The sequence below is a fragment of the Microcebus murinus genome, chromosome 18, assembly GCF_040939455.1.
Source record: "Microcebus murinus isolate Inina chromosome 18, M.murinus_Inina_mat1.0, whole genome shotgun sequence".
Classification (NCBI taxonomy): Eukaryota; Metazoa; Chordata; class Mammalia; order Primates; family Cheirogaleidae; genus Microcebus; species Microcebus murinus.
In genome coordinates this window covers 21580430-21607442 of record NC_134121.1, presented here as the reverse complement: position 1 = coordinate 21607442, position 27013 = coordinate 21580430, and the positions used below count along the sequence as shown (strand labels likewise).

At 35.8% G+C, this 27013-nt stretch overlaps 1 protein-coding gene across 3 annotated transcripts in view; it reads left to right on the top strand.

Annotated features, from left to right (window-relative positions):
* Positions 1 to 27013, top strand: part of TAOK1 (TAO kinase 1) — a 147619-nt gene that overhangs the window by 87911 nt on the left and 32695 nt on the right. For all 3 annotated transcript variants that reach the window (XM_012740685.3, XM_075994290.1, XM_075994291.1), the window contains 7 exons: positions 1623 to 1736; positions 5225 to 5316; positions 12689 to 12782; positions 15426 to 15507; positions 20448 to 20615; positions 22269 to 22472; positions 25090 to 25224. In XM_012740685.3, the coding sequence (XP_012596139.1) occupies positions 1623 to 1736; positions 5225 to 5316; positions 12689 to 12782; positions 15426 to 15507; positions 20448 to 20615; positions 22269 to 22472; positions 25090 to 25224 (889 nt within the window). The remainder of the gene's footprint in view (positions 1 to 1622; positions 1737 to 5224; positions 5317 to 12688; positions 12783 to 15425; positions 15508 to 20447; positions 20616 to 22268; positions 22473 to 25089; positions 25225 to 27013) is intronic.

The following is a 27013-nucleotide window of genomic DNA, read 5'->3' as shown; positions in this document are numbered from 1 at the left end:
CCAGAAAGGGCATTAGGGGGATCACATAGTTTTTCTTTTTGATTTTACAGGTAAAGAAACTGATGTCACAATTTGTGACTATAATTTCCCAAAAGTTGCAAAGCCAAATAGATTAGAGCCAGAGATAAACCTAGATCTTTGTTTTTCTGGTAACTGATAATGCCAGATTTTGTTCCTTTGATTCCTGTAAGTGGACAAATAAAAGCTACTTAAGACTCTTTATGCTTTTGAGCATTAGTCTTTGATAATGTATAGTAACTTTGAAATTAAACCATGTTGTAATGCATTTTTGGCACTGGTGTATTTTCTTGATGCTTTAAAAGGAAATCAGCATTTTTTATTTATGTGAAACAGGCAATACATATTAAATGATATAATAGGGCCATTGTGAGTTAGTGGATTATCATTTTTTTAGATGAAGATAGTAAGGTCTCAGAGAAATCCATGTACTAATAAGTAAATGAATGGCATCTTTTGAATTATAACCTAAGGTTTTCTCAACTTCTTTGTGCCTCTTCATTTTAAATTAAATTATCAGGCTGGGCATGGTGGCTTACGCCTGTAATCCTAGCACTCTGGGAGGCTGAGGCGGGTGGATTGGTCAAGGTCAGGAGTTCAAAATCAGACTTAGCAAGAACGAGACCCCATCTCTACTAAAAAATAGAAATTAATTGGCCAACTAAAAATATCTAGAAAAAATTAGCCGGGCATGGTGGCACATGCCTATAGTCAGCTACTCGGGAGGCTAAGACAGAAGGATTGCTTGAGCCCAGGAGTTTGAGGTTGCTGTGAGCTAGGCTGACACCATGGCACTCTAGCTTGGGCAACAGAGTGAGACTCTGTCTCAAAAATAAATAAATAAATTAATTAAATTATCACATGAAGTGAAAATAGATTCACTTATTATAAGCATTAAAATGCCATACTAAAAATTGACAAGTGCTACAAAATTTAGTTTTTCTATCTTAATTTTTGAATGGTTAAGTGTATGTTATACTAGTACCCATTGGACATATAATTCCATTATATAAATATCTATAATTTTCTTAGTTTGGATAAACTGTATGTTTGATGATTCAGAAAAGCAAGTTTGAAAGTAAATTTGGGATAATTGATATACATTATTATCCGTATGTTTCAGTTTGAATTTTACATTTAGTTAGAACTATGCTAAAGTTTGGTAATGATATGAATAATCCTTTTTTTAAAAACCAAGTACGGAGGATAAAGTTCTTTTTTCTTTTCTTTCTTGCTTTTTGTTTTTACATTAAGTGTGGTGCTCTGAAATCTTACACTTTCTGAGGGGGTTGTTCACTAAATTATATTTAAATTATATTTTCTGTCTTTTGTTTTCTCATTGCTATTTATTTGCCTTCTCTTTTAAAAAATTGTTACTATATGTTTCTTTGAATTCTGTATTTTTTATTTTATTTGAATCTTAATTCTTATTATCTCAATTGTGAGATTACCCCAGCATTTAATTATTTTGATTTCTTCTTTCCTGTCTTACAAATTCTTGTTTGATTTTTCTCATTTTAAACACAATCCATTTTGAGTTTAAACAGAATCTAATTTTAAAACACAGAAAAGATAAATAATTTTCTGTGTTTCTTAAAACCCAGAGATATCAAAGCAGGAAATATCCTTCTGACAGAACCAGGCCAGGTGAAACTTGCTGACTTTGGATCTGCTTCCATGGCATCTCCTGCCAATTCCTTTGTGGGAACACCATATTGGTAAGAATAGTTCTATCTGGTATTGGTACTCATAAAATGAAATAAGCGATGTATGGTTGTACTTTTTTTCAGATGTCTTATCTTTTTCGTGGAAATAAAATGCTATTCTGGACATTTTTACTTTATGTTTTATACTTAGTTTTAAATATAGATTTAGAGTGCTGCCCTTGCATCTCCTTATTTTTTCATTTTGTCCTGGCCACATTTGCTTTCTTCTTCCTATCTGCATTATATATTTGGTGTGAGAATGAAAAAGTTTAATAAAATTCAAGTAGGGGAAGAGATTTATAAGCTAGTGGTAATTTGTATGTTTTCTTTAGATTATATTTACTGTATCATTTATCTTCAGACTAAGAGTACTTAAAGACTTGTAGCTAATTTGGTCAAACATATATAAAAGTAGACATAAGTATGAAGCCTTACATACCAATCACCCAGCCCAACAGCATTATCATATGTCGAATCCTGCCCTGTATACTTTCTTCCCTCCCTCCCCCCCTTATTTTGAAGCAAGCCTGGGCATTTGGTTTCATCTTTAAATGATATAGTATTTATCTGTCATCAAGTTTGAAGGGAATAAGTTTTCAGATGTTTAACTTCCATTTGTATCCTTTTTATATATGCTGAGAGTGGTGCCTTAGGTCCACTGCATCTTCTTTCCCACCTGCCTTTCAAATCTCCCTTTTCCTGTTTTAAAAGAAAGGCTTCTCTCTCATCCTCAATATTACAATGATGCATTGTTCTTAGATGTAAAAGCCTCAGAGGCACACCAGAGACACATTTTGAGAATGTATAGCATTTATGACAAATATTGAAGGTTCCTGGCACAAACTCATGGCAAGGCCCTATGCCTTTCCAGTCATTTCCTTTTTGTTCCTTTTACTCTTCACTTTTTCTTTCTCCCCTGATAGCACGCCCCCCCATCCCGTTTCTTTTTATTTTTCTAGTGTAGAATTCAGAACTGAGATGGTTGTCAGAGAACATGTTAACATGTTTGTTTACATTGAAAAATGAAGTCCATCTTTTTTCTGACAGAAAATGGTTCTGATTTGTCTGATTTATATGACCATGAAGACTGGCTTTGCTTATTAGGTTATATGGCAGTGATTTTAATAAATTGAATGAGCTAATTCTGCATCTCCAAGTTTTAAATATTTTTAAAGTATGTATACAATATAGTATATATATATATATGCACTGTACATTATATCTCTTACAGCTATTTGTTTACTTATTTTTGAAACAGGGTCTTTCTCTGTTACCTAGGCTGGGTGCAATGGCTTAATCATAGCTCACGGTAACTTTGAACTCCTGGGCTCAAATGATCCTCTCATCTCAGCCTCCAGTGTAGCTGTTACTATAATTGTGCTCCATCATGCCAAATTCTTTTAAATTAATTTTTTTAGAGATGGGGTCTTGCTATTTTGCCCAGGCTGATCTTGAACTCCTAGCCTCAAGCAATCCTCCTACCTTTGCCTCCCAAAGTGCTGGGATTACAGGCATGAACCATCACACCCAGCCTTTTGCAACTATTAAATTTATAAAATGTAGATATCAACCCCAACAGGTGCAAAGGATATATAGTTTTTATAAATTCTAGGAGGTAAATGAATTTAAAAAGTTAAAGACCACTGCACTAGATGATGTAAAAATTTTTGTGTAAAACCCTGGTCTATGTAAGTTCCCTTCCCTTTTATAAAAAATGGTTCTCTGACCCAATAATACTTCTTAATGATTCTCCTCCTTAGAAATTAGTGATTAATATTAGCTATTATAAAAACCATGGAAAGTCCTGCAGTGGAAAACACAAAAAGTACTTCTTTAAATTTGCTTAACTTAGTAATTTCCCAAACTTACTTCAACATCCTAAAGAATACTTGTGGGCCAGGTGAGGTGGCTCACGCCTGTAATCTAGCACTCTGGGAGACTGAGGCGGGAGGATCGCTCAAGGTCAGGAGTTTGAAACCAGCCTGATCAAGAGCAAGACCCTGTCTATACTAAAAATAGAAAGAAATTAATTGGCCAACTAAAAATATATAGAAAAAATTAGCCGAGCATGGTGGCGCGTGCCTGTAATCCCAGCTACTCAGGAGGCTGAGGCAGAAGGATCCTTGAGCGCAGGAGTTTGAGGTTGCTGTGAGCTAGGCTGACGCCATGGCACTCTTAGCCAAGGCAACAGAGTGAGACTTTGTCTCACACACATACACACAAAAAGAATACTTGTGAAACATCATTATTGACAATTGAAGGTTTACTTTTATTAATACTTTATTACATATTTGTATAATATATGATATATTTGGAACACAAGAACTGGATACATATCCATGTATTTATATACATACCTATGTGCATACATGCACATACCCACACACACTGGTAGTACCTGCTTCTTAATGAACAGTCAGCAGCTGTTGTCTGTGCTTAACACCAAATGCAAATAAAGTACAAGGTTAGTCTCTAGTTGAAGATATGAATTGGTGTTCCATTTTATAACTAAGATACCCATAAAACTGGTGATTGTGTCATTGAGTTGTAAGCTGCCTTTATCATGGAACACCTTTTCTTTTTAAAAGAAAGGTACACACAAACTGTGGTTATTCAGTCTTGGTTATTGTAGCAGATATTTTCTCAAATGAAGTGAGCCTGTCACTTCAAGAAAAACAGCTTCCTCATTTGAGAGGAAAGAGCTTCTCTCATTTTTCTCATGAGAGAAAAAAAAAGAAAAACAACTGACAGTATTTGTTGCCTATGATAAAATTTAGTCTTTCAAGCAAAAATTAGACTTTTGTAGTGAGATCCTGAGACCAAAGTATTTGAGAACCACTGGCCTAAGTGACATGTAATAGCAGAATCTGCAAACGTGAACAGATAGAGAATACAGTCCTACTTTGGAGGCCTCCTTCTTTTGGGATGCTATTACATGGTCATGACAAATGATGAGAATGAATCTAACTAAATATATGCATTGCTAATTATTTACCTCACAACCTGTAATGTGCTTATTTGCCATTATAAAAATTCTTATGTCCATGCCGGGCGTGGTGGCTCACACCTGTAATCCTAGCACTTTGGGAGGCCAAGGCGGGCGGATTGCTCAAGGTCAGGAGTTCGAAACCAGCCTGAGCGAGACCCTGTCTCTACCAAAAATAGAAATAAGTTAATTGACCAACTAAAATATATATATACAAAAAATTAGCCGGGCATGGTGGCGCATGCCTGTAGTCCCAGCTACTCGGGAGGCTGAGGCAGGAGGATCACTGAGCCCCGGAGATTGAGGTTGCTGTGAGCCAGGCTGATGCCACGGCACTCACTCTAGCCTGGGCAACAAAGTGAAACTCTGTCTCAAAAAAAAAAAAAAAAAAATTCTTATGTCCAGATATATTGGCTGGAATTCAAACCAGTGTTCTCCATGTAGATGGTCATTACATTCTCAAAGAATAGTATACTTTTTAAACTTTAATTTAAATGAACGTTTTATGTTTTAGGATGGCCCCAGAAGTAATTTTAGCCATGGATGAAGGACAGTATGATGGCAAAGTAGATGTATGGTCTCTTGGAATAACATGTATTGAACTAGGTAAGCATTTTTCTTTATTATTGTGGATTAAGTTTTGATTAGTGTTTTACCTCCATTTCTACACCAAATTATAGATTTTTATCTTATATGTCAATTCCTAAGGGGAGCAATAAATCTATTAAAGTTTTCATTTTGGTTATCTGATAATCAGATTAGGGATATTATATTTGCTCTGTTAAATTAGGTCGAAGATAATTTTGTACTGTGGTTTTTTTTTTTTTTCCATATAAACTCGTGTGGATGTACTGTGGTTTTAATTAAATTTGAGGTATCTATATGTAATGTTAATGCATATTTGTTAAGCACCTAGAATATGTCTGTGATTACCAGATTTACCATCTATAGAAGGTCTCTAAAGCACTCATCAATTATTTAGCATCTACCTAGGGTAATTATCACTTTGTGTTAGATATGAAAATTATGTATCAGACTACATAACATATTATAAAAATTTGATTTTTTCATCTTCTACAGCTATCTTAAAAAAAAAATTTGATTTTATTTTAAAGACAGTAAGGCAGACTTTATTCAAGGGGGGCATGGTGATAGATACAGGGACTATTGCAGTGAAGGAGAAAGATTGGACTCGCTTGCCATAGCTGTTTGATTTTATGCACACATTTTGTTCCTTACTGGTAATTGGAACTATGCTTAAAGCATTGGAATGTTAACTTATAAACATTCACACTGTGAGCCAGGTGAACTGTCACTGTAATTGAAGGTGATGGCCATCTTTTTGCTCTGAATTTCCCAAGCTTCTCCCCATCAGCCTAATTGTCTTTCCTTTTTTTCTTCTTATAAGAACCTTCCATTCAACTTTATTTAAAAGTAAGAAATATTGGGAATATTTAATTGAAAAAAATTCTAAAAGGAGTTGTCAGGGACTAAAAATAACACATTAAAACTAAAATCCATTTGTAACTTTGATTAATCATTATCCATCTGGGTTTGAGTAGTTTTCTAAAACAAATAGGAAAATTGAGGTAAAATAAAGGTAAAAGCTTGTTTATTGTTATACAGTAGATAAATATTATAATTTCTGTTACTGGGAGACTTATTCTATCTTGCAGTCTAATTTTTTCCCCAAAATAATGTAATTTTTAAATTTTTTTTTTTTTTTTTTGAGACAGAGTCTCACTTTGTTGTCCAGGCTAGAGTGAGTGCCGTGGCGTCAGCCTAGCTCACAGCAACCTCAATCTCCTGGGCTTGAGTGATCCTTCTGCCTCAGCCTCCCGAGTAGCTGGGACTACAGGCATGTGCCACCATGCCCGGCTAATTTTTTTTTATATATATATCAGTTGGCCAATTAATTTCTTTCTATTTATAGTAGAGACGGGGTCTCGCTCTTGCTCAGGCTGGTTTTGAACTCCTGACCTTGAGCAATCCGCCCGCCTCGGCCTCCCAAGAGCTAGGATTACAGGCGTGAGCCACAGCGCCCGGCCAATTTTTAAATATTTTACCTTTTGTTAGAATTCCTGCATTAACCATTCCCTTCAAATTCTATATCATCCTGTTTATTTTATAGTTTGACAGCATCTGCAGACAGAGACTTAGTGATTATCATAATGTCTTTCTCTTGGTCTTAATTTGCAGTTTGCAAAATGTTTCTTCCGTTTGAAAGTGCCTTTAAGTGTCCTAATCCCTAATCTCTAATCTCTTATCCATGATTCTTCTTCCTATTTGTAGATCCTAATTAATTTCTTAAGCAGCCTGGATATAATGTAGAGAAGATGGTTAATGTACTCTTTGCCCATGGGGTGCTTTTATGTACTTAGGCTGGCTAATGCATACATATGCCCCTTGGTGATAGGGAAATTGCATTAATGGTCCTGTTAGGTATCATTGATAACATTTTAAGATTTATTTGATTGGAAAGTGTTTGTTGCCTAATTGCACTGCTTAGAATGAAGTCTGTCTAAACTTTGCAATTTCTGTGAAATGGCTTCTTATTTTTCCAGGCTGTGTACCTTTTTTTATTCTAGTTCATAAAAGAGAGTTCCTTCATAATGTGAGTTTTTTTGTTCTGTTTTGTTTGTTTGGTTTTCTGAGTCAGGGTCTTGCTCTGTTGCCCAGGCTGTAGTGCAGTGGCCCAGTCATAGCTCACTGAAGCCTCGATCTCCTGGGCTCAAGCAATCTTCCTGAATAGGGGGGCTACAGGCATTCACCACCACACCTGGCTAATCTTTTAAACTTTTTATAGAGACAGGGTCTCATTATGTCTCCCTGGCTGATCTCAAACTCTTGGCCTCAGGTGATCCTCCTGCCTTAGCCTCTTAAAGTGTTAGGTTTACAGGTGTGAGCCACAGGCCTACCAGGAGTTTTTATACTTATTATAAAGCGAGTTGAGGAGATGTGGCCACCTTTAGATAATTTTACATAGGTGAAACATTTTAAAAAATGTCTTAGAGTTAATAACTTAAAAAAATTTACTTGCAAATGTTTTAAATTGAATAAAGTGCTAAGTCAGGAATGATATGTTAAGCATGATTATGGTTACAGGGGAAAGATAAAGAGTAGCACAGGCTAATAAATCTTTTTACAATAAAATAAATGTTATGTATCTGTATGGCATTTCAGCACTTGAAATATGGCTAGTGCAACTGAGGAACAAAATTTTAATTTTATTTAAATAAGTTTGCATTTAAATAGTCATTTACCTAGTGGCTATCCTGTTAGATAACAGGTCTACAAGCATGATTTTTGATGTAAATTAGATTCAGTCTTGGGATAGATATCTATTATGCTTTTCTACTTTGCAATAGTTAAGGATAATAAATTAAACCAACCAATTCCTTATAGGTAACAAAATAAATAAATCAATTATACCATTCTTGGTTTTGATAGTATTTCTGAATAAATATGACTCTTTCATACTTTGGTATCACAGAGGTTGAAATTATTAGATATGTCTTATGACAAAGAAATCTTACAGTACGGGATTTTTCATGGGTGTGTTTTTATGTTTGTTTACAGTTAATTTGATGAAAAAAATCCTTAGTGTGTTGTTTTCCAAGCTGGATGCACTATGGTACAATTGTCTTTATAAAAATACAATTTAGAGGCTGGGCACTGTGGCTCAGGCCTGTAATCCTAGCACTCTGGGAGGCTGAGATGGGTGGATCTCTCAAGGTCATGAGTTTGAGACCAGCCTGAGCAAGAGCCAGACCCCGTCTCTACTGAAAAATAAAAATTATCTGAACAAATAAAATGTATATATAGAAAAAATTAGCCGGCCATGGTGGCACATGCCTGTACTCCCAGCTACTTGGGAGGCTGAGGCAGAAGGATCGCTTGAGCCCAGGAGTTTGAGGTTGCTGTGAGCTAGGCTGACTCCGCAGCACTCTAGCCCGGGCAACAGAGCCAGACTCTGTCTCAAAAAAATATATATACCATTTACTTTTTTTATTATATAAATATATGTTAAGGGTATAAAATTATAGAAATACAAAAAGGGGTGAAAAGAAAATAAATTATCCATAGTTCTGCTCTCTAAATGTAACCAGTATTAGAATTTTAGGTAAATTCTCTTTCAATTTTTTGTTTTAACAAAATTCTTCATGGTGCTGTCTTAATTTAACTCTTTTTAATATAAGACCAACCTAATTCTGTACTTTTTTTCTTTCAATTTTGTTATTGCTTATGTTGTTGTTTACTAGCTGAGTGATTTTGAGCATCTTAATCTACCTCTTAGAGTTTTCGTGAGGCTTAATTGATATATTAATATATAAACGGCTTAGAAGATAACCTTGGTACATAATAAGCATTGATAAATGTTAGTTATCATTTTAGTCCCATTTGTGTATGATGTAGTCTCAGATATATAGATTCTGTCTTTCTTACATCCTAAAGTTAGAGATGATGTAAATAAACCTAATTTATAGAGGATATTTATTCTTGAAATAAAAATAATACCCCATTTCAAGGGGGAAAAACGGACAAAAAACTTTGTCCCTGGCCAGGCATGATGGCTTATGCCTGTAATCCCAGCACTTAAGGAGGCTAATGTAGGAGGCATCACTTGAGACCAGGAGCTCAAGACCAGCCTGGGCAACATAGCTAGTCTCTCTTTTGGACATGGCCCTATTATTCTTTGGTTTCTTCCTTGCTTTCTGGTACACTGTGAAGTCCTTAGCTCATCTTGTACTTTACCTACCCCAGACACTGGATCAATCATTTCTCCAAAGAGCCATAGTTATTGTCATTGCTCCCAGATCTTCTCAATGAACAGAGTTAAAGAATACTTACATGTATGTAAGTATATACAGATGTACATTAAATGTCTCTATTTACTGAAAACAGTAAGTTCACTACAATATTTCAAATGCCAATGCAACACCGTATCTTTTCTTCTGGTTCTCTCCCATTCCATTTTTGTAAAACCCATCCCTGACAATGAGAAACATTGTTCTCATTATCCTTGATGTATCCCTTCCCTCCCTCCCTCCCTCCCTTCCTTCATTCTCCTTTTCTTTCCTTTTACCTTTCCTTTTTTTCTTTCCTTTTTTTCCTTTCCTTTTTTTTTCTTTCCTTTTTTTCCCTTTCCTTTTTTCCTTCCTTTTTTTCCCTTTCTTACTCTGTTGCCTGGGTTAGAGTGCCATAGCATCAGCCTAGCTCACAGCAACCTCAAACTTCCTGGGCTCAAGTGATCCTCGTGCCTCAGCCTCCTGAGTAGCTGGGACTACAGGAGTGCACCACCATGCCTGGCTAATTTTTTGTATTTTAGTAAGACAGGGTCTCATTCTTACTCAAGCTGGTCTCAAACTCCTGACCTCAAGCAATCCTCCCGCCTCGGCCTCCCATGGTGCTAGGATTACAGGAGTGAGCTATCGTGTCCAGCCAATCTATTTTCTTATTTGATAAATTCCTCCTTTATGTAACCAATTTCCTATCTTCGTGACCACCTTTTCCCCTGAACAGATGTCCTCCTTTAGTTGTTCAAATTCTGAATCCCCATTCTATTTTATTCTACAGTGTGAATGCCCTCTTCATCACTCAGTTTTTTAAATGGTACCATCAATATATTAAACCAGAGCATACCTTTTTGATATGAGATAATTTTTTTTTTTTTTGAGACAGACTGTCACTTTGTTGCTCAGGCTAGAGTGAGTGCCGTGACGTCAGCCTAGCTCACAGCAACCTTAAACTCCTGGGCTCAAGCAATCCTACTGCCTCAGCCTCCAGAGTAGCTGGGACTACAGGCATGTGCCACCATGCCCAGCTAATTTTTTCTATATATATTAGTTGGCCAATTAGTTTCTTTCTATTTATAGTAGAGACGGGGTCTCTTGCTCAGGCTGGTTTTGAACTCCTGACCTGAGCAATCCACCCGCCTCGGCCTCCCAGAGTAGCTGGGACTACAGGCATGTGCCACCATGCCCAGCTAATTTTTTCTATATATATTAGTTGGCCAATTAATTTCTTTCTATTTATAGTAGAGACGGGGTCTCTTGCTCAGGCTGGTTTTGAACTCCTGACCTGAGCAATCCACCCGCCTCGGCCTCCCAGAGTGCTAGGATTACAGGCGTAAGACACGGTGCCTGGCCGATATGAGATAATTGTGAACATCAAAATAAATGACAAGAATCCTAGCACTTTGGGAGGCCAAGATGGGGGGATTGCTTGAGGCCAAGAGTTCAAGACCAGCCTGAGCAAGAGCAAGATGCCCTCTCTACTAAAAATAGAAAAAATTAGCTGGGTGTGGTGGCATGGGCCTGTACTCCCAGCTACTCAGGAGGCTAAGGCAGATTAATCACTTGAGCCTATGAGTTTGAGGTTGCAGTGAACTATGATTATGCCACTGCACTCTAGCCCAAGTGACAGAGTGAGACTCTGTTTCAAAAATGAATAAACAAACAAATAAATAAACAAATGATAGATTATAATTTGTTATATATAAATGTATAAATATAAATCTATGAATCCATATAATAAGTAGATAAAAGAATAAAATGTAAGTTTTATGAGAAATAGGGTATTTACGTGGATTCAAAAGTACCTTCTCATAAAATGCTTATTAATTACAAAGGAGAAAAGAGAAACTTTACCATGAAGAAGCCTGGCGGACATGGACCTTAATTAAGTGATCATAGTGGTTGTCAGTAACAGGACCACTCAAAATCATGAGCCACCTCATAGGATACAGTGAGCAAAATATAGCATTACTTTCTGTGATATTCCTGCCAAAAGTGTATAGCCCAAATCTAGTAATAGAAAATATCAGAGAAACCTAAATTGAAGGACATTCAGGAGTCCTGCATATCTCAGTATCTGTGGGTAATTGGTTCCAGGACCCCTGCAGATACCAATATCTATAGATGCTCAAATCCCTTATATAAAATGGCATAGCATTTGCATATAACCTATGTATATCCTTCCATATACTTTAAATCATCTCTAGGTTACTTATAATACCTAATAAAATTTAAATGCTATATAAATAGTTGTTATACTGTATTGTTTTGAAATTTATATTATTATTATTTTTTTACCAAATATTTTCAATCGTCAGCTGAAATATTTCAATTGGTTTTCAGTCTGTGGATGCAGAATCCGCAGATGTGGAGGGCCAACTATACTTCAAAATTGTCAAGGTCATGATTTCAATTTTCATCTTAAGAAACTAGGAAAAAGGAGCAAATTGAACCCAAAATAAGCAATAGAAAGGGGATAATAAGGGTCAAAGCAGAAATCATTTGAATAGGAAACTGAAAAACAGCAGAGAAAATCAATGAAGCCAAAAACTAGTACTTTGAGAAGATCAAAAAAATTGATAAACCTGTAGCAAGGTTGATCAGGAAAAAAATAGAGAAGACAAATTTGAAATATCGGAAATAAGAGATGACAGTCACCACAGATTTTATAGATATTAAAAGGATAATGGGGAAATATGAACAATTTTGTGTCAAGTTTGACAACCTGGATGAAATGAACAAATTCCTTGAAGGATGCAAATGATCAAAGCTCACTTTTGCTACATAGGACATTATTGGAACATTTGAATGAAATGGGAATGGGGGTTGAGGATTAGATGATTCATGTATCAGTATTAAATGGCCCAATTTAATGGATGTATTATGGTTCTTTAGGAAAATGTTCTTGTTTATGGGAAGTATATACTCAAGATTTAGGAATGGTGGTGTGTCAGATTAGCAATTTATTCTCAATTGACTCACTTGAAAAAGTTCTTTGAACTCTACTTGCTTTTTATGGGGTAAGTTTAAGACTGTTTCAAATTAAAAAATATTTTTTTAAATTTTATAAAAAAATGTTAATGTAAAACTTGATGCAGGTAAAAAAAACACATTTAACCAGTACTTGAATACCCCTGTATAACAGACACATATTTTAACAGGAAATTCCCTTTCTTTTATAGCGGAAAGGAAGCCTCCTTTATTTAATATGAATGCAATGAGTGCCTTATATCACATAGCCCAAAATGAATCCCCTACACTACAGTCTAATGAATGGTGAGTATTACTAAAAGATGTTTCTCAGCATTGTATAAATGAAATGATTTAATTTCAGTTAAATAAAATGTATTACTTGAAGAGATATTAAAATAGGTTTATTTTGCCTTTGTAAATATTTATCCTTTATCATGTCTCTACTTCATAGCATATATATAACTCAGTTCAGTAATAAAGAACAGATGATGTCACATAGATGCAGAAAGTATTTATTTTTATAATTTATATTTTACTTTTCCTTTATATTTAGGAATACATTAATCCTAATCATATAATAAATCGTTTTTGTTTTTTTTTGTTTGTTTGTTTTTTTTTTTATTTTTTTAATTTGAGACAGAGTCTCGCTTTCTTGCCTAGGCTAGAGTGAGTGCCGTGGCGTCAGCCCAGCTCACAGCAACCTCAAACTCCTGGGCTCAAGCAATCCTTCTGCCTCAGCCTCCCGAGTCGCTGGGACTACAGGCACGAGCCACCATGCCCGGCTGATTTTTTATATATATATGTATTAGTTGGCCAATTAATTTCTTTATATTTTTATAGTAGAGACGGAGTCTCGCTCAGGCTGGTTTTGAACTCCTGACCTTGAGCAATCCGCCCGCCTCGGCCTCCCAGAGTGCTAGGATTACAAGCGTGAGCCACCGCGCCCGGCCAATAAATCGTATTTTTAAGCATTGATATTTTATAGCAAAAATATACAGATTGTCACAACCTATAATATTTGATTGAGGAAAGGTTTATAATTTATATGTTATCAAGTATAGGTAAAATAATTTGACTTCATTGAAATTACCGGGTATTTTAAAACTTTGGGATCATTCTAATTATATTATGATATTGTGTTTGTTATTCAGATTTCTCTGATGTTTCTTCTAGTACTTTCTTTTTTTTTTTTTTTTTTTTTGAGACAGAGTCTCACTTTGTTGCCTAGGCTAGAGTGAGTGCCATGGTGTCAGCCTAGCTCACAGCAACCTCAAACTCCTGGGCTCAAGCAATCCTCCTGCCTCAGGCTTCCGAGTAGCTGGGACTACAGGCATGCACACCATGCCTGGCTAATTTTTTCTATATATATTAATTGGCCAATTAATTTCTTTCTATTTATAATAGAGACGGGGTCTTGCTCTTGCTCAGGCTGGTTTCAAACTCCTGACCTTGAGCAATCCGCCCACCTCAGCCTCCCAGAGTGCTAGGATTACAGGCATGAGCCATCACGCCCGGCCTCTTCTAGTACTTTCTTGATTTGATAAAATTAAGTCCATTCATGTAAAGTAGTTTATGGAGAACAGATTGACAGTTTTAGAAAACTAGGATTCTTATCGCTGATAAAAAATTATAGTAGAAAATTAATTGCTTGGGTAGACCTAGCATTTGAAAAATTCTAAGGTAATATCCAGCATAATTAATAAATATTTTTAAATTTATAGAGATGTTAATTTTGAAGGGCTTAACTTTTTAAAATATTACATAATTAAGGCACATACATTCGTAAGTTTTTGTTACATATGAATAGATATATAGAAAGAATCTTTCAGTACAGATTTTAGTATTATTTAGTTTAGTATGTTTTGGTCTGTTTTGTGCTACTATGACAGAATACCTGGGACTGAGTCATTTATAAAGAACAGAAATGTATTTCTCATAGTTCTCAAGATGGAGAAGTTGAAGAACAAGGTGCCAGCAGGTTAGGGCCTGGTTTCTTTGCCTCCAAGATGGTGTTTTGAACTGCATCCTTTGGAGGGGGGGAGCATTGTGTTCCCACATGGCAGAAGAACAAGAGAGAGTGAACTCACTCCCACAAACCCTTTTAATTCCATTTACTCCACAAGCCCTTTATTATTCCATTCATGGGGCAAAGCCTAATACTGTTGCATTGGCGATTAAGTTTCAATGTGAGTTTTGGAGAAGACAAAAACATATAAACCATAGCATGATACATAAAAATAATATATTAAGCACAGACTGTGTTATACGCTGTATTTGAGACTGGGGTTTTATAGAAGAATTCTTGCCTGTAAGGAACTTAAAATCTTATTTGAATATTGGAAGCAAACATCTATGGGGTAATTATTATCACTGCCTTACTCACTGAACTCTTGTCAATAACACTATATAACATGTTACAGACTTCTAATGTTTTAAAAAATAACTGGTTTTCTAGGTTTAATGGAAGTCTTATCTGTTTTCTCAGGAGCAACAAATGCTCAGGTATAAAAATGCTCTCTCCAGAACAGATACAGTGATGTTCTGAAATATGCATAGAAGATGATCCAAAAGGCAAAATAAGAAAGAGATGACTTAGAGAAAAGGAAAAGAAAAAAAAAGGGGGGGGGATGTTATCTTGGATTTAAATGCTAAAAGAAAAGTAAATGAGCTTTTCCCATTTTGTCTCAATATATTAATAAAATGAGTTGTGATATTTAAATATGTGGGAGCAGAATTTTTAAATAATCTGTGCAAATTTATCTTTGGAAAACAATAGAGTGATTAGTTGCTTTGGATAGCTTTTCATTACACTCTTATGAAATATAGTCTGTGCTTTTTTTTAATCATTCCCTTTCTAATTCCCATCCCACCAATAGGCACATGATTTATGGATGTGTTTTTAAAAGAAATAGCAATATGTTCACTTGATACTTTCCTTTACAATAGGTCTGATTATTTTCGAAACTTTGTAGATTCTTGTCTCCAGAAAATCCCTCAAGATCGTCCTACATCAGAGGAACTTTTAAAGGTCAGTTTTTTAATATTATAAATCTGTTTTTATCCCTAGAAAGTGATTTTAAAGAATGTTTTATTATTCTTTTCTTTGGAATCAGGATTAAGTATGCTTCACTAGCTTTTTTACCAAAATACTGATTTTTTAATACCATTGTCTCTGGAAAAAGTTTTAAAATTTGGTTTTCAAAACTTGATTAGCTACTTTTATCATGTCTAAATAGAATATATAGTTAAATATTCAAAATATTACCAAATGGCTAAATATTTATATGTGCAAGAATATATTCATGAGTTATAATTTTAATTCATGTGGAACAATGTCTTATTTCAAAATTGGTAATACAGATTAATTTTAGATTTAACTTTTTATTTTTTGGGAGACAGAGTCTCACTCTTATTGCCGGGCTAGAGTGCTGTGCTACGGCATCAGCCTAGCTAACAGCAACCTCAAACTCCTGGGCTCAAGCGATCTTCTTGCCTCAGCCTTCCGAGTAGCTGGGACTACAGGCATGCACTTCCATGCCCGGCTAATATTTTTTTCTATATATTTTTAGCTGGCCAATTAATTTCTTTCTATTTCTAGTAGAGATGGGGTCTTGCTCTTGTTCAGGCTGGTCTTGAACTCCTGACCTTGAGCAATCCGCCTGCCTCGGCCACCCAGAGTGCTAGGATTACAGGCGCGAGCCACCACGCCCAGCCCTAAAATGAATATAATATTTTTGTTTTCTGTTTGGGGAATATATTTTTATAACTTGGCAAGGAAAATATTTTAAAATTCGTGTAAGTTCCATTCGGTTTTCAACAGACTTGGTTGCCTGATTTAAATACGTGATTGGTACATCATTTCTGGTCACAAAAAATTATTATTTCATTTGAGGGTTGACCATCTTAGTACTAATTGTATTGTTGAATTTAGTATATTCTTAAAATATCTAAATTAGTCAATAATAAGTAGGATTTGACTCCCTCTTGGACCCTAAGGAATCTTTGATCTTTTACTTCAAGATTTAAGTAGACTATACACTAACGTTTTAGAATTTTAAAGAAGTTCAATTTATTTTCATTGACATACATCAGTTAAATTAAAACTACAAAGAAATTGAAAGGATCATATATCTATCTTTTGTTATTATTTACAGCCACAGTATGTAAAAGATCAGTAATATATAAATATATACTTTATATATTTAATATATAAAGTTTATATAAAATATATAAACTTATATAAATATATAAAATATATAAACTTTATATAAAATATAAAGTTTCAGTAATGCTTAGGAAATTTTAGGCTATAAGGTTACTCCTCATTTCAGAAATAAAAGCCTGAATAAATATATACTCATAGTAGCAACAAAAGCTTTTACTACAGCTAGGAATTATGTTAGTAAAAAATAAGTAAGATCTATATGTAAAAATCTGTGAAACTCAGCTGGGCTCAGTGGCTCACGCCTGTAATCCTAGCTTTCTGGGAGGCCGAGGCAGGAGGATTGATTGCTCAAGGTCAGGAGTTCAAAACCAGCCTGAGCAAGAGTGAGACCCCGTCTCTACTATAAATAGAAAGAAATTAATTGGCCAACTAATATGTATAGAAAAAATTAGCCGGGCATGGTGGCGCAGAGTAGTCCCAGCTACTCTGGAGGCTAAGTCAGCAGGATCGCTTGAGCCCAGGAGTTTGAGGTTGCTGTGAGCTAGGCTGACACCAGGGCACTCCAGCCTGAGCAACAGAGTGAGACTGTCTCAAAAAATTAAAAAATCAAAAATCTATGAAACGTAGAAATACAAAGTTTTATGTTTTTGGATAAGAAGACTTAAAATTGCAAATAGTGGTAGACACCAAGCTAAGGAAAAAGAAATTATGTGACTGACTTCTTATACTTGCCTTGTATAGGGAAAAAAAAGCCCTTAGCTCTTTCAACTAATATAGTAATAGCCCAGCCCACTAGGCCTGATTGTTTGGTGATTAGATCCCAAGTCTACATACAGTATTCTTTTGCCTAGTCAGTAGTTGGAATTGTCCCACACAGCCCTGTTTGAAATAATAGGAAGTATCTATCAAGAGCTTCTTGGCCAGGCGTGGTGGCTCATGTCTGTAATCTAAGCAGTTTGGGAGGCAGAGGCAGGAGGATTGCTTGAGGTCAGGAGTTCGAGACCACCTTGAGCAACGTAGCCAGACTCCGTCTCTACAAAAAATGGAAAATTTACCTGGGTGTGGTGGCACGCACCTGTAGTCCCAGCTACTCGGTGGCTAAAGCAGGAAGATCACTTGAGCCCTGGAATTTGAGGTTGCAGTGAGCTATGATCTGACCACTGCCCTCATGCCTGAACAACAATGCAAGACCCTGTCTCCTTCGGAAAAAAAGAAAAGGAAAGAAAAGAAGCTTCTTGCCTTTTGGTCTAATTATATTTCTATTGCAATCCATCATAAAGAAAAAAATTAATAGGAAAAGTTTTTAAGTTTATGAAGCGATTTATCTCAGAATTAAAAATTAAAAATACCTGTTCAAAGCTAGTTAATTGGCAAAAATACTTGATGAAATATTCTGTAGGCTTTATGAGTTTGAACAATTCTTATGAGTGAAAGTAGAGTAAGATACTGTATAGATAGAACTTTTTGCTTGCATGGAGAAGAAATAAAGTTAACAAAGAAGGTAAAAGTATTCTTAGAATTTTGAGCTAACAAAGAAGGTAAAAGTATTCTTAGAATTAAGGGATATCTCATAGAACTCAAGAAACTACAAAACAAATTCTACACATAGAAAATTTCCAAAAAGAAATATATCAAAATGGGCTGGGTATATGGCTCACGCCTGTAATCCTACCACTCTGGGAGGCTAAGACAGGAGGATTACTTGAGGCCAGGAGTTCAAGACCAGCCTGAGCAAGAGTGGGACCCCATCTCTACTAGAAATAGAAAAATTAGCTGGGTGTTGTGGTGTTTACCTATAGTCCCAGCTACTCAGGAGGCTGAGGCAGGAGAATCACTTCAGCCCAGTAGTTTTGAGTTTGCTGTGAGCTAGAGAGCTATATGATGAGGCCATGGCACTCTACTCATGGGAATGGAGTGAAACCGACTCCAAAAATAAATAAATAAATAAATAACAAAATATAACAGTAATTCTAATGGTGGAATTGTCTTTTCTGCTTGTCTGTATTTGATAAGGTTAAATGTTAATAAATGCTAATGATAAAATTCAGTAATAATATAATGGCTTTTAGTTCACCATTAGAGGTTTTTTTTTGTTTTGTTTTGTTTTTTTGAGACAGAGTCTCGCTTGTTGCCCAGGCTATAGTGAGTGCCATGGCATCAGCCTAGCTCACAGCAACCTCAAATTCCTGGGCTCAGGTAATCCTTCTGCCTCAGCCTCCCGAGTAGCTGGGACTACAGGCATGTGCCACCATGCCCGGCTAATTATATATATATATTAGTTGGCCAATTAATTTATTTTATATTTATAGTAGAGACAGGGTCTCGCTCTTGCTCAGGCTGGTTTCGAACTCCTGACCTCGAGCAATCCTCCCGCCTCGGCCTCCCAGAGTGCTAGGATTACAGGTGTGAGCCACTGCGCCCGGCCACTATTAGAGTTTTATAAAGAATATTTTTATGCAGTATATAAAGGAACCCATATCTAGGTTCATGTTACCTAATTCACCATCAGTAAATACATTCTTGTTGAAATCTAATATAACTCAAATCTGAACATGCCTTTTACACGAAACCATCAGTTCTTGGAATATATAAACCTTTATTGACAATTCTGATTAGGCTTAATTCTTAGTGTTTAGACCCTTCAGTTATTTCAACTCTAAATGTTCAGTTGGCCAAGAAAAGTATTATTTTCAAAGTTTTGGTAAAAAGTACAGGGATACCGTGTTTCCCCAAAAATAGGACAGTGTCTTATATTTATTTTTCCTCAAGAAGATACCCTAGGGCTTATTTTCAGGGGATGTGTTATTTTTTTTAAGTACGGTACAACAATCTACATTTATTCAAATATAGTAAAAGCAAAATGGCAGCCACAGCTTTCCTCCTTCCCCCTGGGGACACACAATACCTAAAGCGGAGTGTCCTGCTCCTCACATCACTGAGAGACTTTCCCCTCAAAGCCTCAGCTTGGGCCGGGTGTGGTGGCTCACGCCTGTAATCCTAGCACCCTGGGAGGCCGAGGCGGGCGGATTGCTCGAGGTCATGAGTTCAAAACCAGCCTGAGCAAGAGCAAGACCCTGTCTCTACTAAAAATAGAAATTAATTGACCAACTAAAAAATATATATATACAAAAAATTAGCCGGCCATGGTGGCGCGCATGCCTGTAGTCTCAGTTGCTTGGGAGGCTGAGGCAGAAGGATTGCTTGAGTCCAGGAGTTTGAGATTGCTGTGAGCTAGGCTGACGCCACAGCACTCACTCTAGCCTGGGCAACAGAGTGAGACTCTGTCTCAAAAAAAAAAAAGCCTCAGCTTGCAGCACGCACATAATGGCTGGGACCTGACCGGGGAGCCGACCTTATTGGTGGGGCTGCCCACACCTTCCGGTCACCTTTGGGATAGTAACTGTCAGAGTGGGGCAGATGAGAAGGGCTGCTGGTCTTCTTTACCACTCAATGACAAAATGCATAGGTTGTGCAGATACGCTGTGTAGCCACGCCCATCACTAGGTCTTATTTTCGGGCTAGGGCTTATATTGTGCAAATGCTTAGAAATCCTGTTAGGGCTTATTTTATGGGTAGGTCTTATTTTCGGGGAAACATAGTACTTACGTATGCATATAAGGTATAATTTTGTAAATATAAGAATTCAGAAGTGTAATAGAATTAGATATAGTGTATATATTATCTATAGATTATATGTATTATATGTATTGTCTATTAGAATAATAACTCTAGGGTCTGAGAAAGGGGTAAATTTGCACTAATTGAAAAAAAAACTTTCGACTTGACTTCTATCTTCTATCTAGCACATGTTTGTTCTTCGGGAGCGCCCCGAAACAGTGTTAATAGATCTCATTCAAAGGACAAAGGATGCAGTAAGAGAGCTGGACAATCTTCAGTATCGAAAGATGAAGAAACTCCTTTTCCAGGAGGCACATAATGGACCAGCGGTAGAAGCACAGGAAGAAGAAGAGGTAATACCTAATAAATGACTCAGACATTGAGTTGTTTTTATTGGTTTCTTTCCTTATGCAACTTGCTCTGCTAAGAATTTACCTTCTATATCAATTGTTTCTAGGTTGTGTTTTTTTAACACTGGTTCTGTAAGATCACAGTTAGGAAAAAAGGTTTTTAATTATGTTAACTTGTGTGCTCGAAACCCAAAACTTTCATGGTGAACCATTGGCATATTGAAGGTTCTGAGATGTCTTTTATTAAAGAAACCTATTCAACTTTGTTTAATCTAGTCCCTCTCAAATTTTTTGTCCTTTGAACCCTTTCTGACTGGTTGTTCAGTTCCATGGGATATACTTTGGTAAGTTCTTGAAATTATAGACTCCAAAAGCTGACTGTACTTACTCAGAAGTTATTAGAAAGTTACTAGGCATTCTGTTGTGTCACCAAGGAAACTTGATTTCATTCCGTCTACACTGTTCTGAAATACTCATTTTACAAATGACAAAAGGAAGGCATAGAATAGTTAACTAAGTCACTGTAGGTATGGGCACATGGGTTCAAATTCATATCTCTTTCACTCTTAAGGGCAATATATATAAAGTGTGTTATGTGTGAAGCTATCTTTTTTTCCTCTAAATTTTTTAAGTTTTCTTTTTTGTCTTTGTCGGAATTCCAAATCTTTTCTATTGGTTTCCAGTGAGAGACCACTTTGCATTCAAAAACCATGAGTAATAGTTACTTTTCTTTCTTTTTTTTTTTTTGATAGCTCTAAATAATTAACTATAAAACACAAGTTTTTTTAAACTTAGTTTTTGTTTCTTGAGTTATTTTGTTGTTTTATAGTTATTAATGTTAGTCATTCGAACTAAAACATTAGAACTGTGGAATGCATTAAACACTTTTAATAAAGTTATGAAATTAATAAAATTCTATGTAGTTAAATCTTTGACAGCATCTCACTTAGGATATGGAAAAAAGAAAGTCCCTGTATACAGATACATGTGTCTGTATTTATTAATTTTGCATATCTTATAGAATTCTGGTGTGGTAAAACTACTATAATGTTGGTGTCCAGATTCCATGGCTGCCTGGGTACTTCAGGAAAACATTTTTGTGATTGTGATTGAATGTATATGTAGTTCTTAGTCTACACAAGAATAGATAGGAGTTAATATTAAATTATTTGGTGGTAGAAAGATAATCTAGAGACTGTATTTTCCGGAAGAAAGAAGAATCTACTTATAAAAGGCTTCAATAGTGATTAACAACTCTAAGGGGTTTTTACAGTATTTTTTTTAGAATGTGGTATTTGTATTAACCGAGAATTATTGAGCAGCATCTGTATATATCCCTATGAGATATGTGTAGAAATGGTTTTCAAAAAATGTCAAGCAATTTAGAGAAAACATCTACACTTTGGAAATTACCCAAAATTAATCAGCTGGTTTTTATTAGATAATTGGTTGAGAGTTTTTTGTTATTTACTTGGTTGTTTTGTTTTTGTTTTTTCTATAACAGTCGATAAACTTTCTGGTTTTGGCATATAAAGGGGATTTCTCACAATAGATCTCTAACTTTCTAGTGATTATGTGTCAGGTGGTATGACAATTGTTTATAATCAAGAATTCAAAAGAAATATAGATATTTGAACCTAATGCTCTTTCCCTTAGGAACAAGATCATGGTGTTGGCCGGACAGGAACAGTGAATAGTGTTGGAAGTAATCAGTCTATTCCCAGTATGTCCATCAGTGCCAGCAGCCAAAGCAGTAGTGTTAACAGTCTTCCAGATGCCTCAGATGACAAGAGTGAGCTAGACATGATGGAGGGAGACCACACAGTGATGTCTAACAGTTCTGTCATCCATTTAAAACCTGTGAGTATTTGGATTTTAGCGAAAAAATTTCAACTTTGTTAAATAATTTTCTTCATCTGATTAGTTTAAGAGAAAGAGGTTTTTGTTTTTTGAAGTTTCAAAAGTTTGGAATTTTTTTTTTTTTTTTTCTTTTAAGAGGCAGGGTCTTGCTCTGTCATGTAGGCTAAAGTACAAAGGTGTGATCATAGCTCACTGTAACCTCCAACTCCTGGGCTCCAGTGATCCTCCTGCATGAGTCTCCTGAGTAGCTGGGACTACAGGTGTGCACTACCATGCCTGGCTAATTTTTCTGTATAGATAGAGTCCAGGGTAATCTTGAATTCCTGGCTTCAAGTGATACTCCCATCTCAACCTCCAAAGTACTGGGATTATTATAGGTATGAGCCACCATGTCTGGCCTGAATTTTTTTTTTTTTTATGGGATAGTCTTGTTCCTTCCTAATCTGTTATCTCTATTTGAAAAACGTATGTTTTATGAATATAAAAAGAATGTGGGCCGGGCGCTGTGGCTCACGCCTGTAATCCTAGCTCTTGGGAGGTCGAGGCGGGCGGATTGCTCAAGGTCAGGAGTTCAAAACCAGCCTGAGCAAGAGTGAGACCCCGTCTCTACTATAAATAGAAAGAAATTAATTGGCCAACTGATATATATATAAAAAATTAGCCGGGCATGGTGGCGCATGCCTGTAGTCCCAGCTACTCGGGAGGCTGAGGCAGAAGGATCACTCGAGCCCAGGAGTTTGAGGTTGCTGTGAGCTAGGCTGATGCCACAGCACTCACTCTAGCCTGGACAACAAAGCGAGACTCTGTCTCAAAAAAAAAAAAAAAAAAAAAAGAATGTGGAACTATTTTAAAATCTTAGAAAAAAACATACAGAAATATATTATGTACTATATATTTGAAGTTACTTACATAGAAAGTAAAATATTAAAAAATAGGAAGGATACACATGAAATTCATGATAATAGTTGCCTTTGAGGAGTGAAAGAGTTGGGATTGATGATGATCATAAGTGATTTTTGTGTTATCCATGTTGATATAGTAAAAATTGAGTGTAATTGTAGAAAATTATAAATTCTGACTTTAGGAAATGTGGGTGTTTGCCACATTATTATTTGTACTTTTCAATCCAGAAATTTTAGTTTTTCTCAAAAATATTGGAAAACCAGGTAACTCCTGTTAGCAATTAATAGGAATGCTTCCTTTTTAACTTCATAGCTTGCAGTATTATCTAAAAGGTAGGCATAATAGCTAAAAGATAGAAACAACTGGTATATACATCTAATGGGATATTATTCAGCTATAAAAAGGAATGAAGTTCCAATATATACTGCAATATGGATGAATCTCAAAAACATGCTAAATGATATAAGCTAGACACAAAAAGACAAATACTGTATAATTAGACTTAAATGAAATATCTAAAATAGGTAAATTCATAGAGACAGGAAGTAGATTTTAGATGTTACCAGAGTCTGGGTAGAGGGCAAAATAGAGAGCTATTGCTAATGGATACAGAGTTTCTATTAACATTGAGAATATAATTAATGTTACTTAAAATGGTTAAAATGGCAAATTTTTTGTTATATATATTTTATCCTCCCACAGAAAAGCTATTAAGAATGATTTGGTAAAGTAGTAGTGCTTTTCAGGGCAAAATCATGTTTAATTTTTATAATTTTGGTGCAGTGGAATAAATCATAAAAAAGATTATTCCCATAATTAGTTGGTTGGTACTTAACTGACTTCCTTTTCAGTTAATGAACTGAAGTATACAAAGAAAGACAATAGTTGTTAAATTTTTGCTGGCTATTTTTTGATTATTTATTTTGGACAAGTAGCAGAAGTATTACAAAGATAGTTTAAACCTGTATTGCTTCTAAAACCCAAGAGTTTTTTAGGAATTAATTTTTTATTACTATTATTTAAAATACTGATTGCATGTGTCATCATCTTTGTTTTTAAGTTATATTAAAGCTTTTCAGTTTAGCACATAATAGATGGGATATAAATCTAACCATGTGCCGGGCGCGGTGGCTCACGCCTGTAATCCTAGCTCTCTGGGAGGCCGAGGCGGGCGGATTGCTCAAGGTCAGGAGTTCAAAACCAGCCTGAGCAAGAGCGAGACCCCGTCTCTACTATAAATAGAAAGAAACTAATTGGCCAACTGATATATATATAAAAAAAATTAGCCGGGCATGGTGGCGCATGCCTGTAGTCCCAGCTACCCGGGAGGCTGAGTCAGAAGGATCGCTCGAGCCCAGGAGTTTGAGGTTGCTGTGAGCTAGGCTGACGCCACGGCACTCACTCTAGCCTGGGCAACAAAGCGAGACTCTGTCTCAAAAAAAAAAAATAAAAAATAAAAAAATAAATCTAACCATGTGCATTTCCTTATCCTGAATCTGTGTAGTAGTTCACACACTGTGGAAACAATTTCTCCGAATTCTAATTAGGTTGAAAATAAAATGTCAGCATTCCCGTTTTTTGTTTGTTTTTGCTGTTTAGAATTATGTATATTTGAGATGTACTGTTTAAGTTTTCTTTAAACTTTAATTTCCTTGAAGATTCAAACAAACTGTGTTTGTTCACCTTATATGATATTGTCTCTTTCTTTGCCTAGGAGGAAGAAAATTACAGAGAAGAGGGAGATGCTAGAACAAGAGCATCAGATCCACAATCTCCACCCCAAGTATCTCGTCACAAATCACACTATCGTAATCGAGAACACTTTGCTACTATACGGACGGCATCACTGGTATGTACTTCTCCAAATTAGAAAGAAAGATATTTTTATGTTATACCTTGGTAGTATAACAAAAAATAAGATATAGCTACACTTAAGTCTTTAAGTGTAGCTATATCTTATTTTTTGTATTTGGGTTTTATTTTGCAAAACACTCATTCAATATTTAAGTGCCTATTATGAGAAAGATACTATGCAACTCACTCTGAGAAATGTTAAACTAATAATATATTCAAGACATGTACACAGATGACTAATATGTTAGGCTGTATTAAATGCCTTAATTAAGAGAGCTGCAAGGTTTTAAACAAGAATTCAGATGACTTTTGATTAAGGGCATAAAGGAAGCATTTATGAAATAAATAGTTTGAGCATTTAAAATTAGTACGTTTTAGTCATGAGGAAGTGGAGAAATAGTATTTCCACATAAGAAGAATTGACAATAAGGAAATGAATTGTGTGAGGCCAGCGAGAAAAAGGGGAATGTTTGGAAATGGCAGGTAATCCAATTTGGCATGCTCTAAATGTCATTCTTATTTTCCTAATAATAAATATGGATTATTTGTCTATTACAGAGATGGTATAGTAGGGTAATTAAAGTCCTGATTATTCAGATAAGTAGGACCAAAGCATGATAAAAGAATAGTAGGGATATAAATAAATTACATGAAAATATCATAAGAAAAGTAGGGTATTAGAAAATTTAATGGGGGAAAAAAGATATGAGAGTTATCCAACTTCTCAACTACTTAGCAGATTTAATAAGTCCCATTCTATGGCCCATGAATCTGCATGACACATAGATTCAAGAACGTGGGCAACAGAGTGAGACCTAGCTCAAACAAATAAATTAGAGTATATGTAGATTTTTGTACAAATAAGGATAGCAATATTATTCATTATAAATGCTATCTACTATAACTCAGTTTACCTTCTTCTGCCTTGGAGTCTTTTCATAGAGTAAATGCACAGATCTTAGGTATTCCATTTGGAGAGTTTTTTTAATAGTTGTACACACCTGCATTAGCTATCACCTAAAACAAGATATAGTCATTTCTCAGTATCTGCAAGAGATTGGTTTGAGGACCCTCCACAGATACCAAAACCCGTAGATGCTCAAGTCCCTTACATGAAATTGTATAAAACTTGTGTATAACCTGTGCACATCCTCCCATATACTTTATTTGTATTTCTTTCTTTATTTTTTGGGGGGGATAGGGTGTCACTCTATTGCCTGGGCTAGAGTACAGTGGTGTCATCATCGTTTGCTGCAACCTCAAACTTCTGGGCTCAAGCAGTCCTCCTGCCTCAGCCTCCCAGTAGCAGGAACTACATGCATATGCCACTACACCTGGCTAATTTTTCTACTTTTTGTAGAGACAGGGTCTCACTATGTTGCTTGGGCCAGTCTTGAACACCTGGCCTCAAGAGATCCTCCCACCTTGGCCTCCCAAAATGCTAGGATTATAGGTGTGAGCCACCACACCTAGTCCTCCCATACACTTTAAATCATCTTTAGGTTACTTATAATACCTAATATAATATAAATACTATTTAAATAATTGTTATACTCTATTATTTAGGGAATAATGACAAGACAAAAAGTCTGTACATGTTTAGTACAGACATAACATTCCTTTTTATTTCCCCCTAATATTTTCTTTTTTTTTTTTTTTGAGACAGAGTCTTGCTTGTTGCCCAGGCTATAGTGAGTGCCATGGCATCAGCCTAGCTCACAGCAACCTCAAACTCCTGGGCTCAAGCGATCCTCCTGCCTCAGCCTCCCGAGTAGCTGGGACTA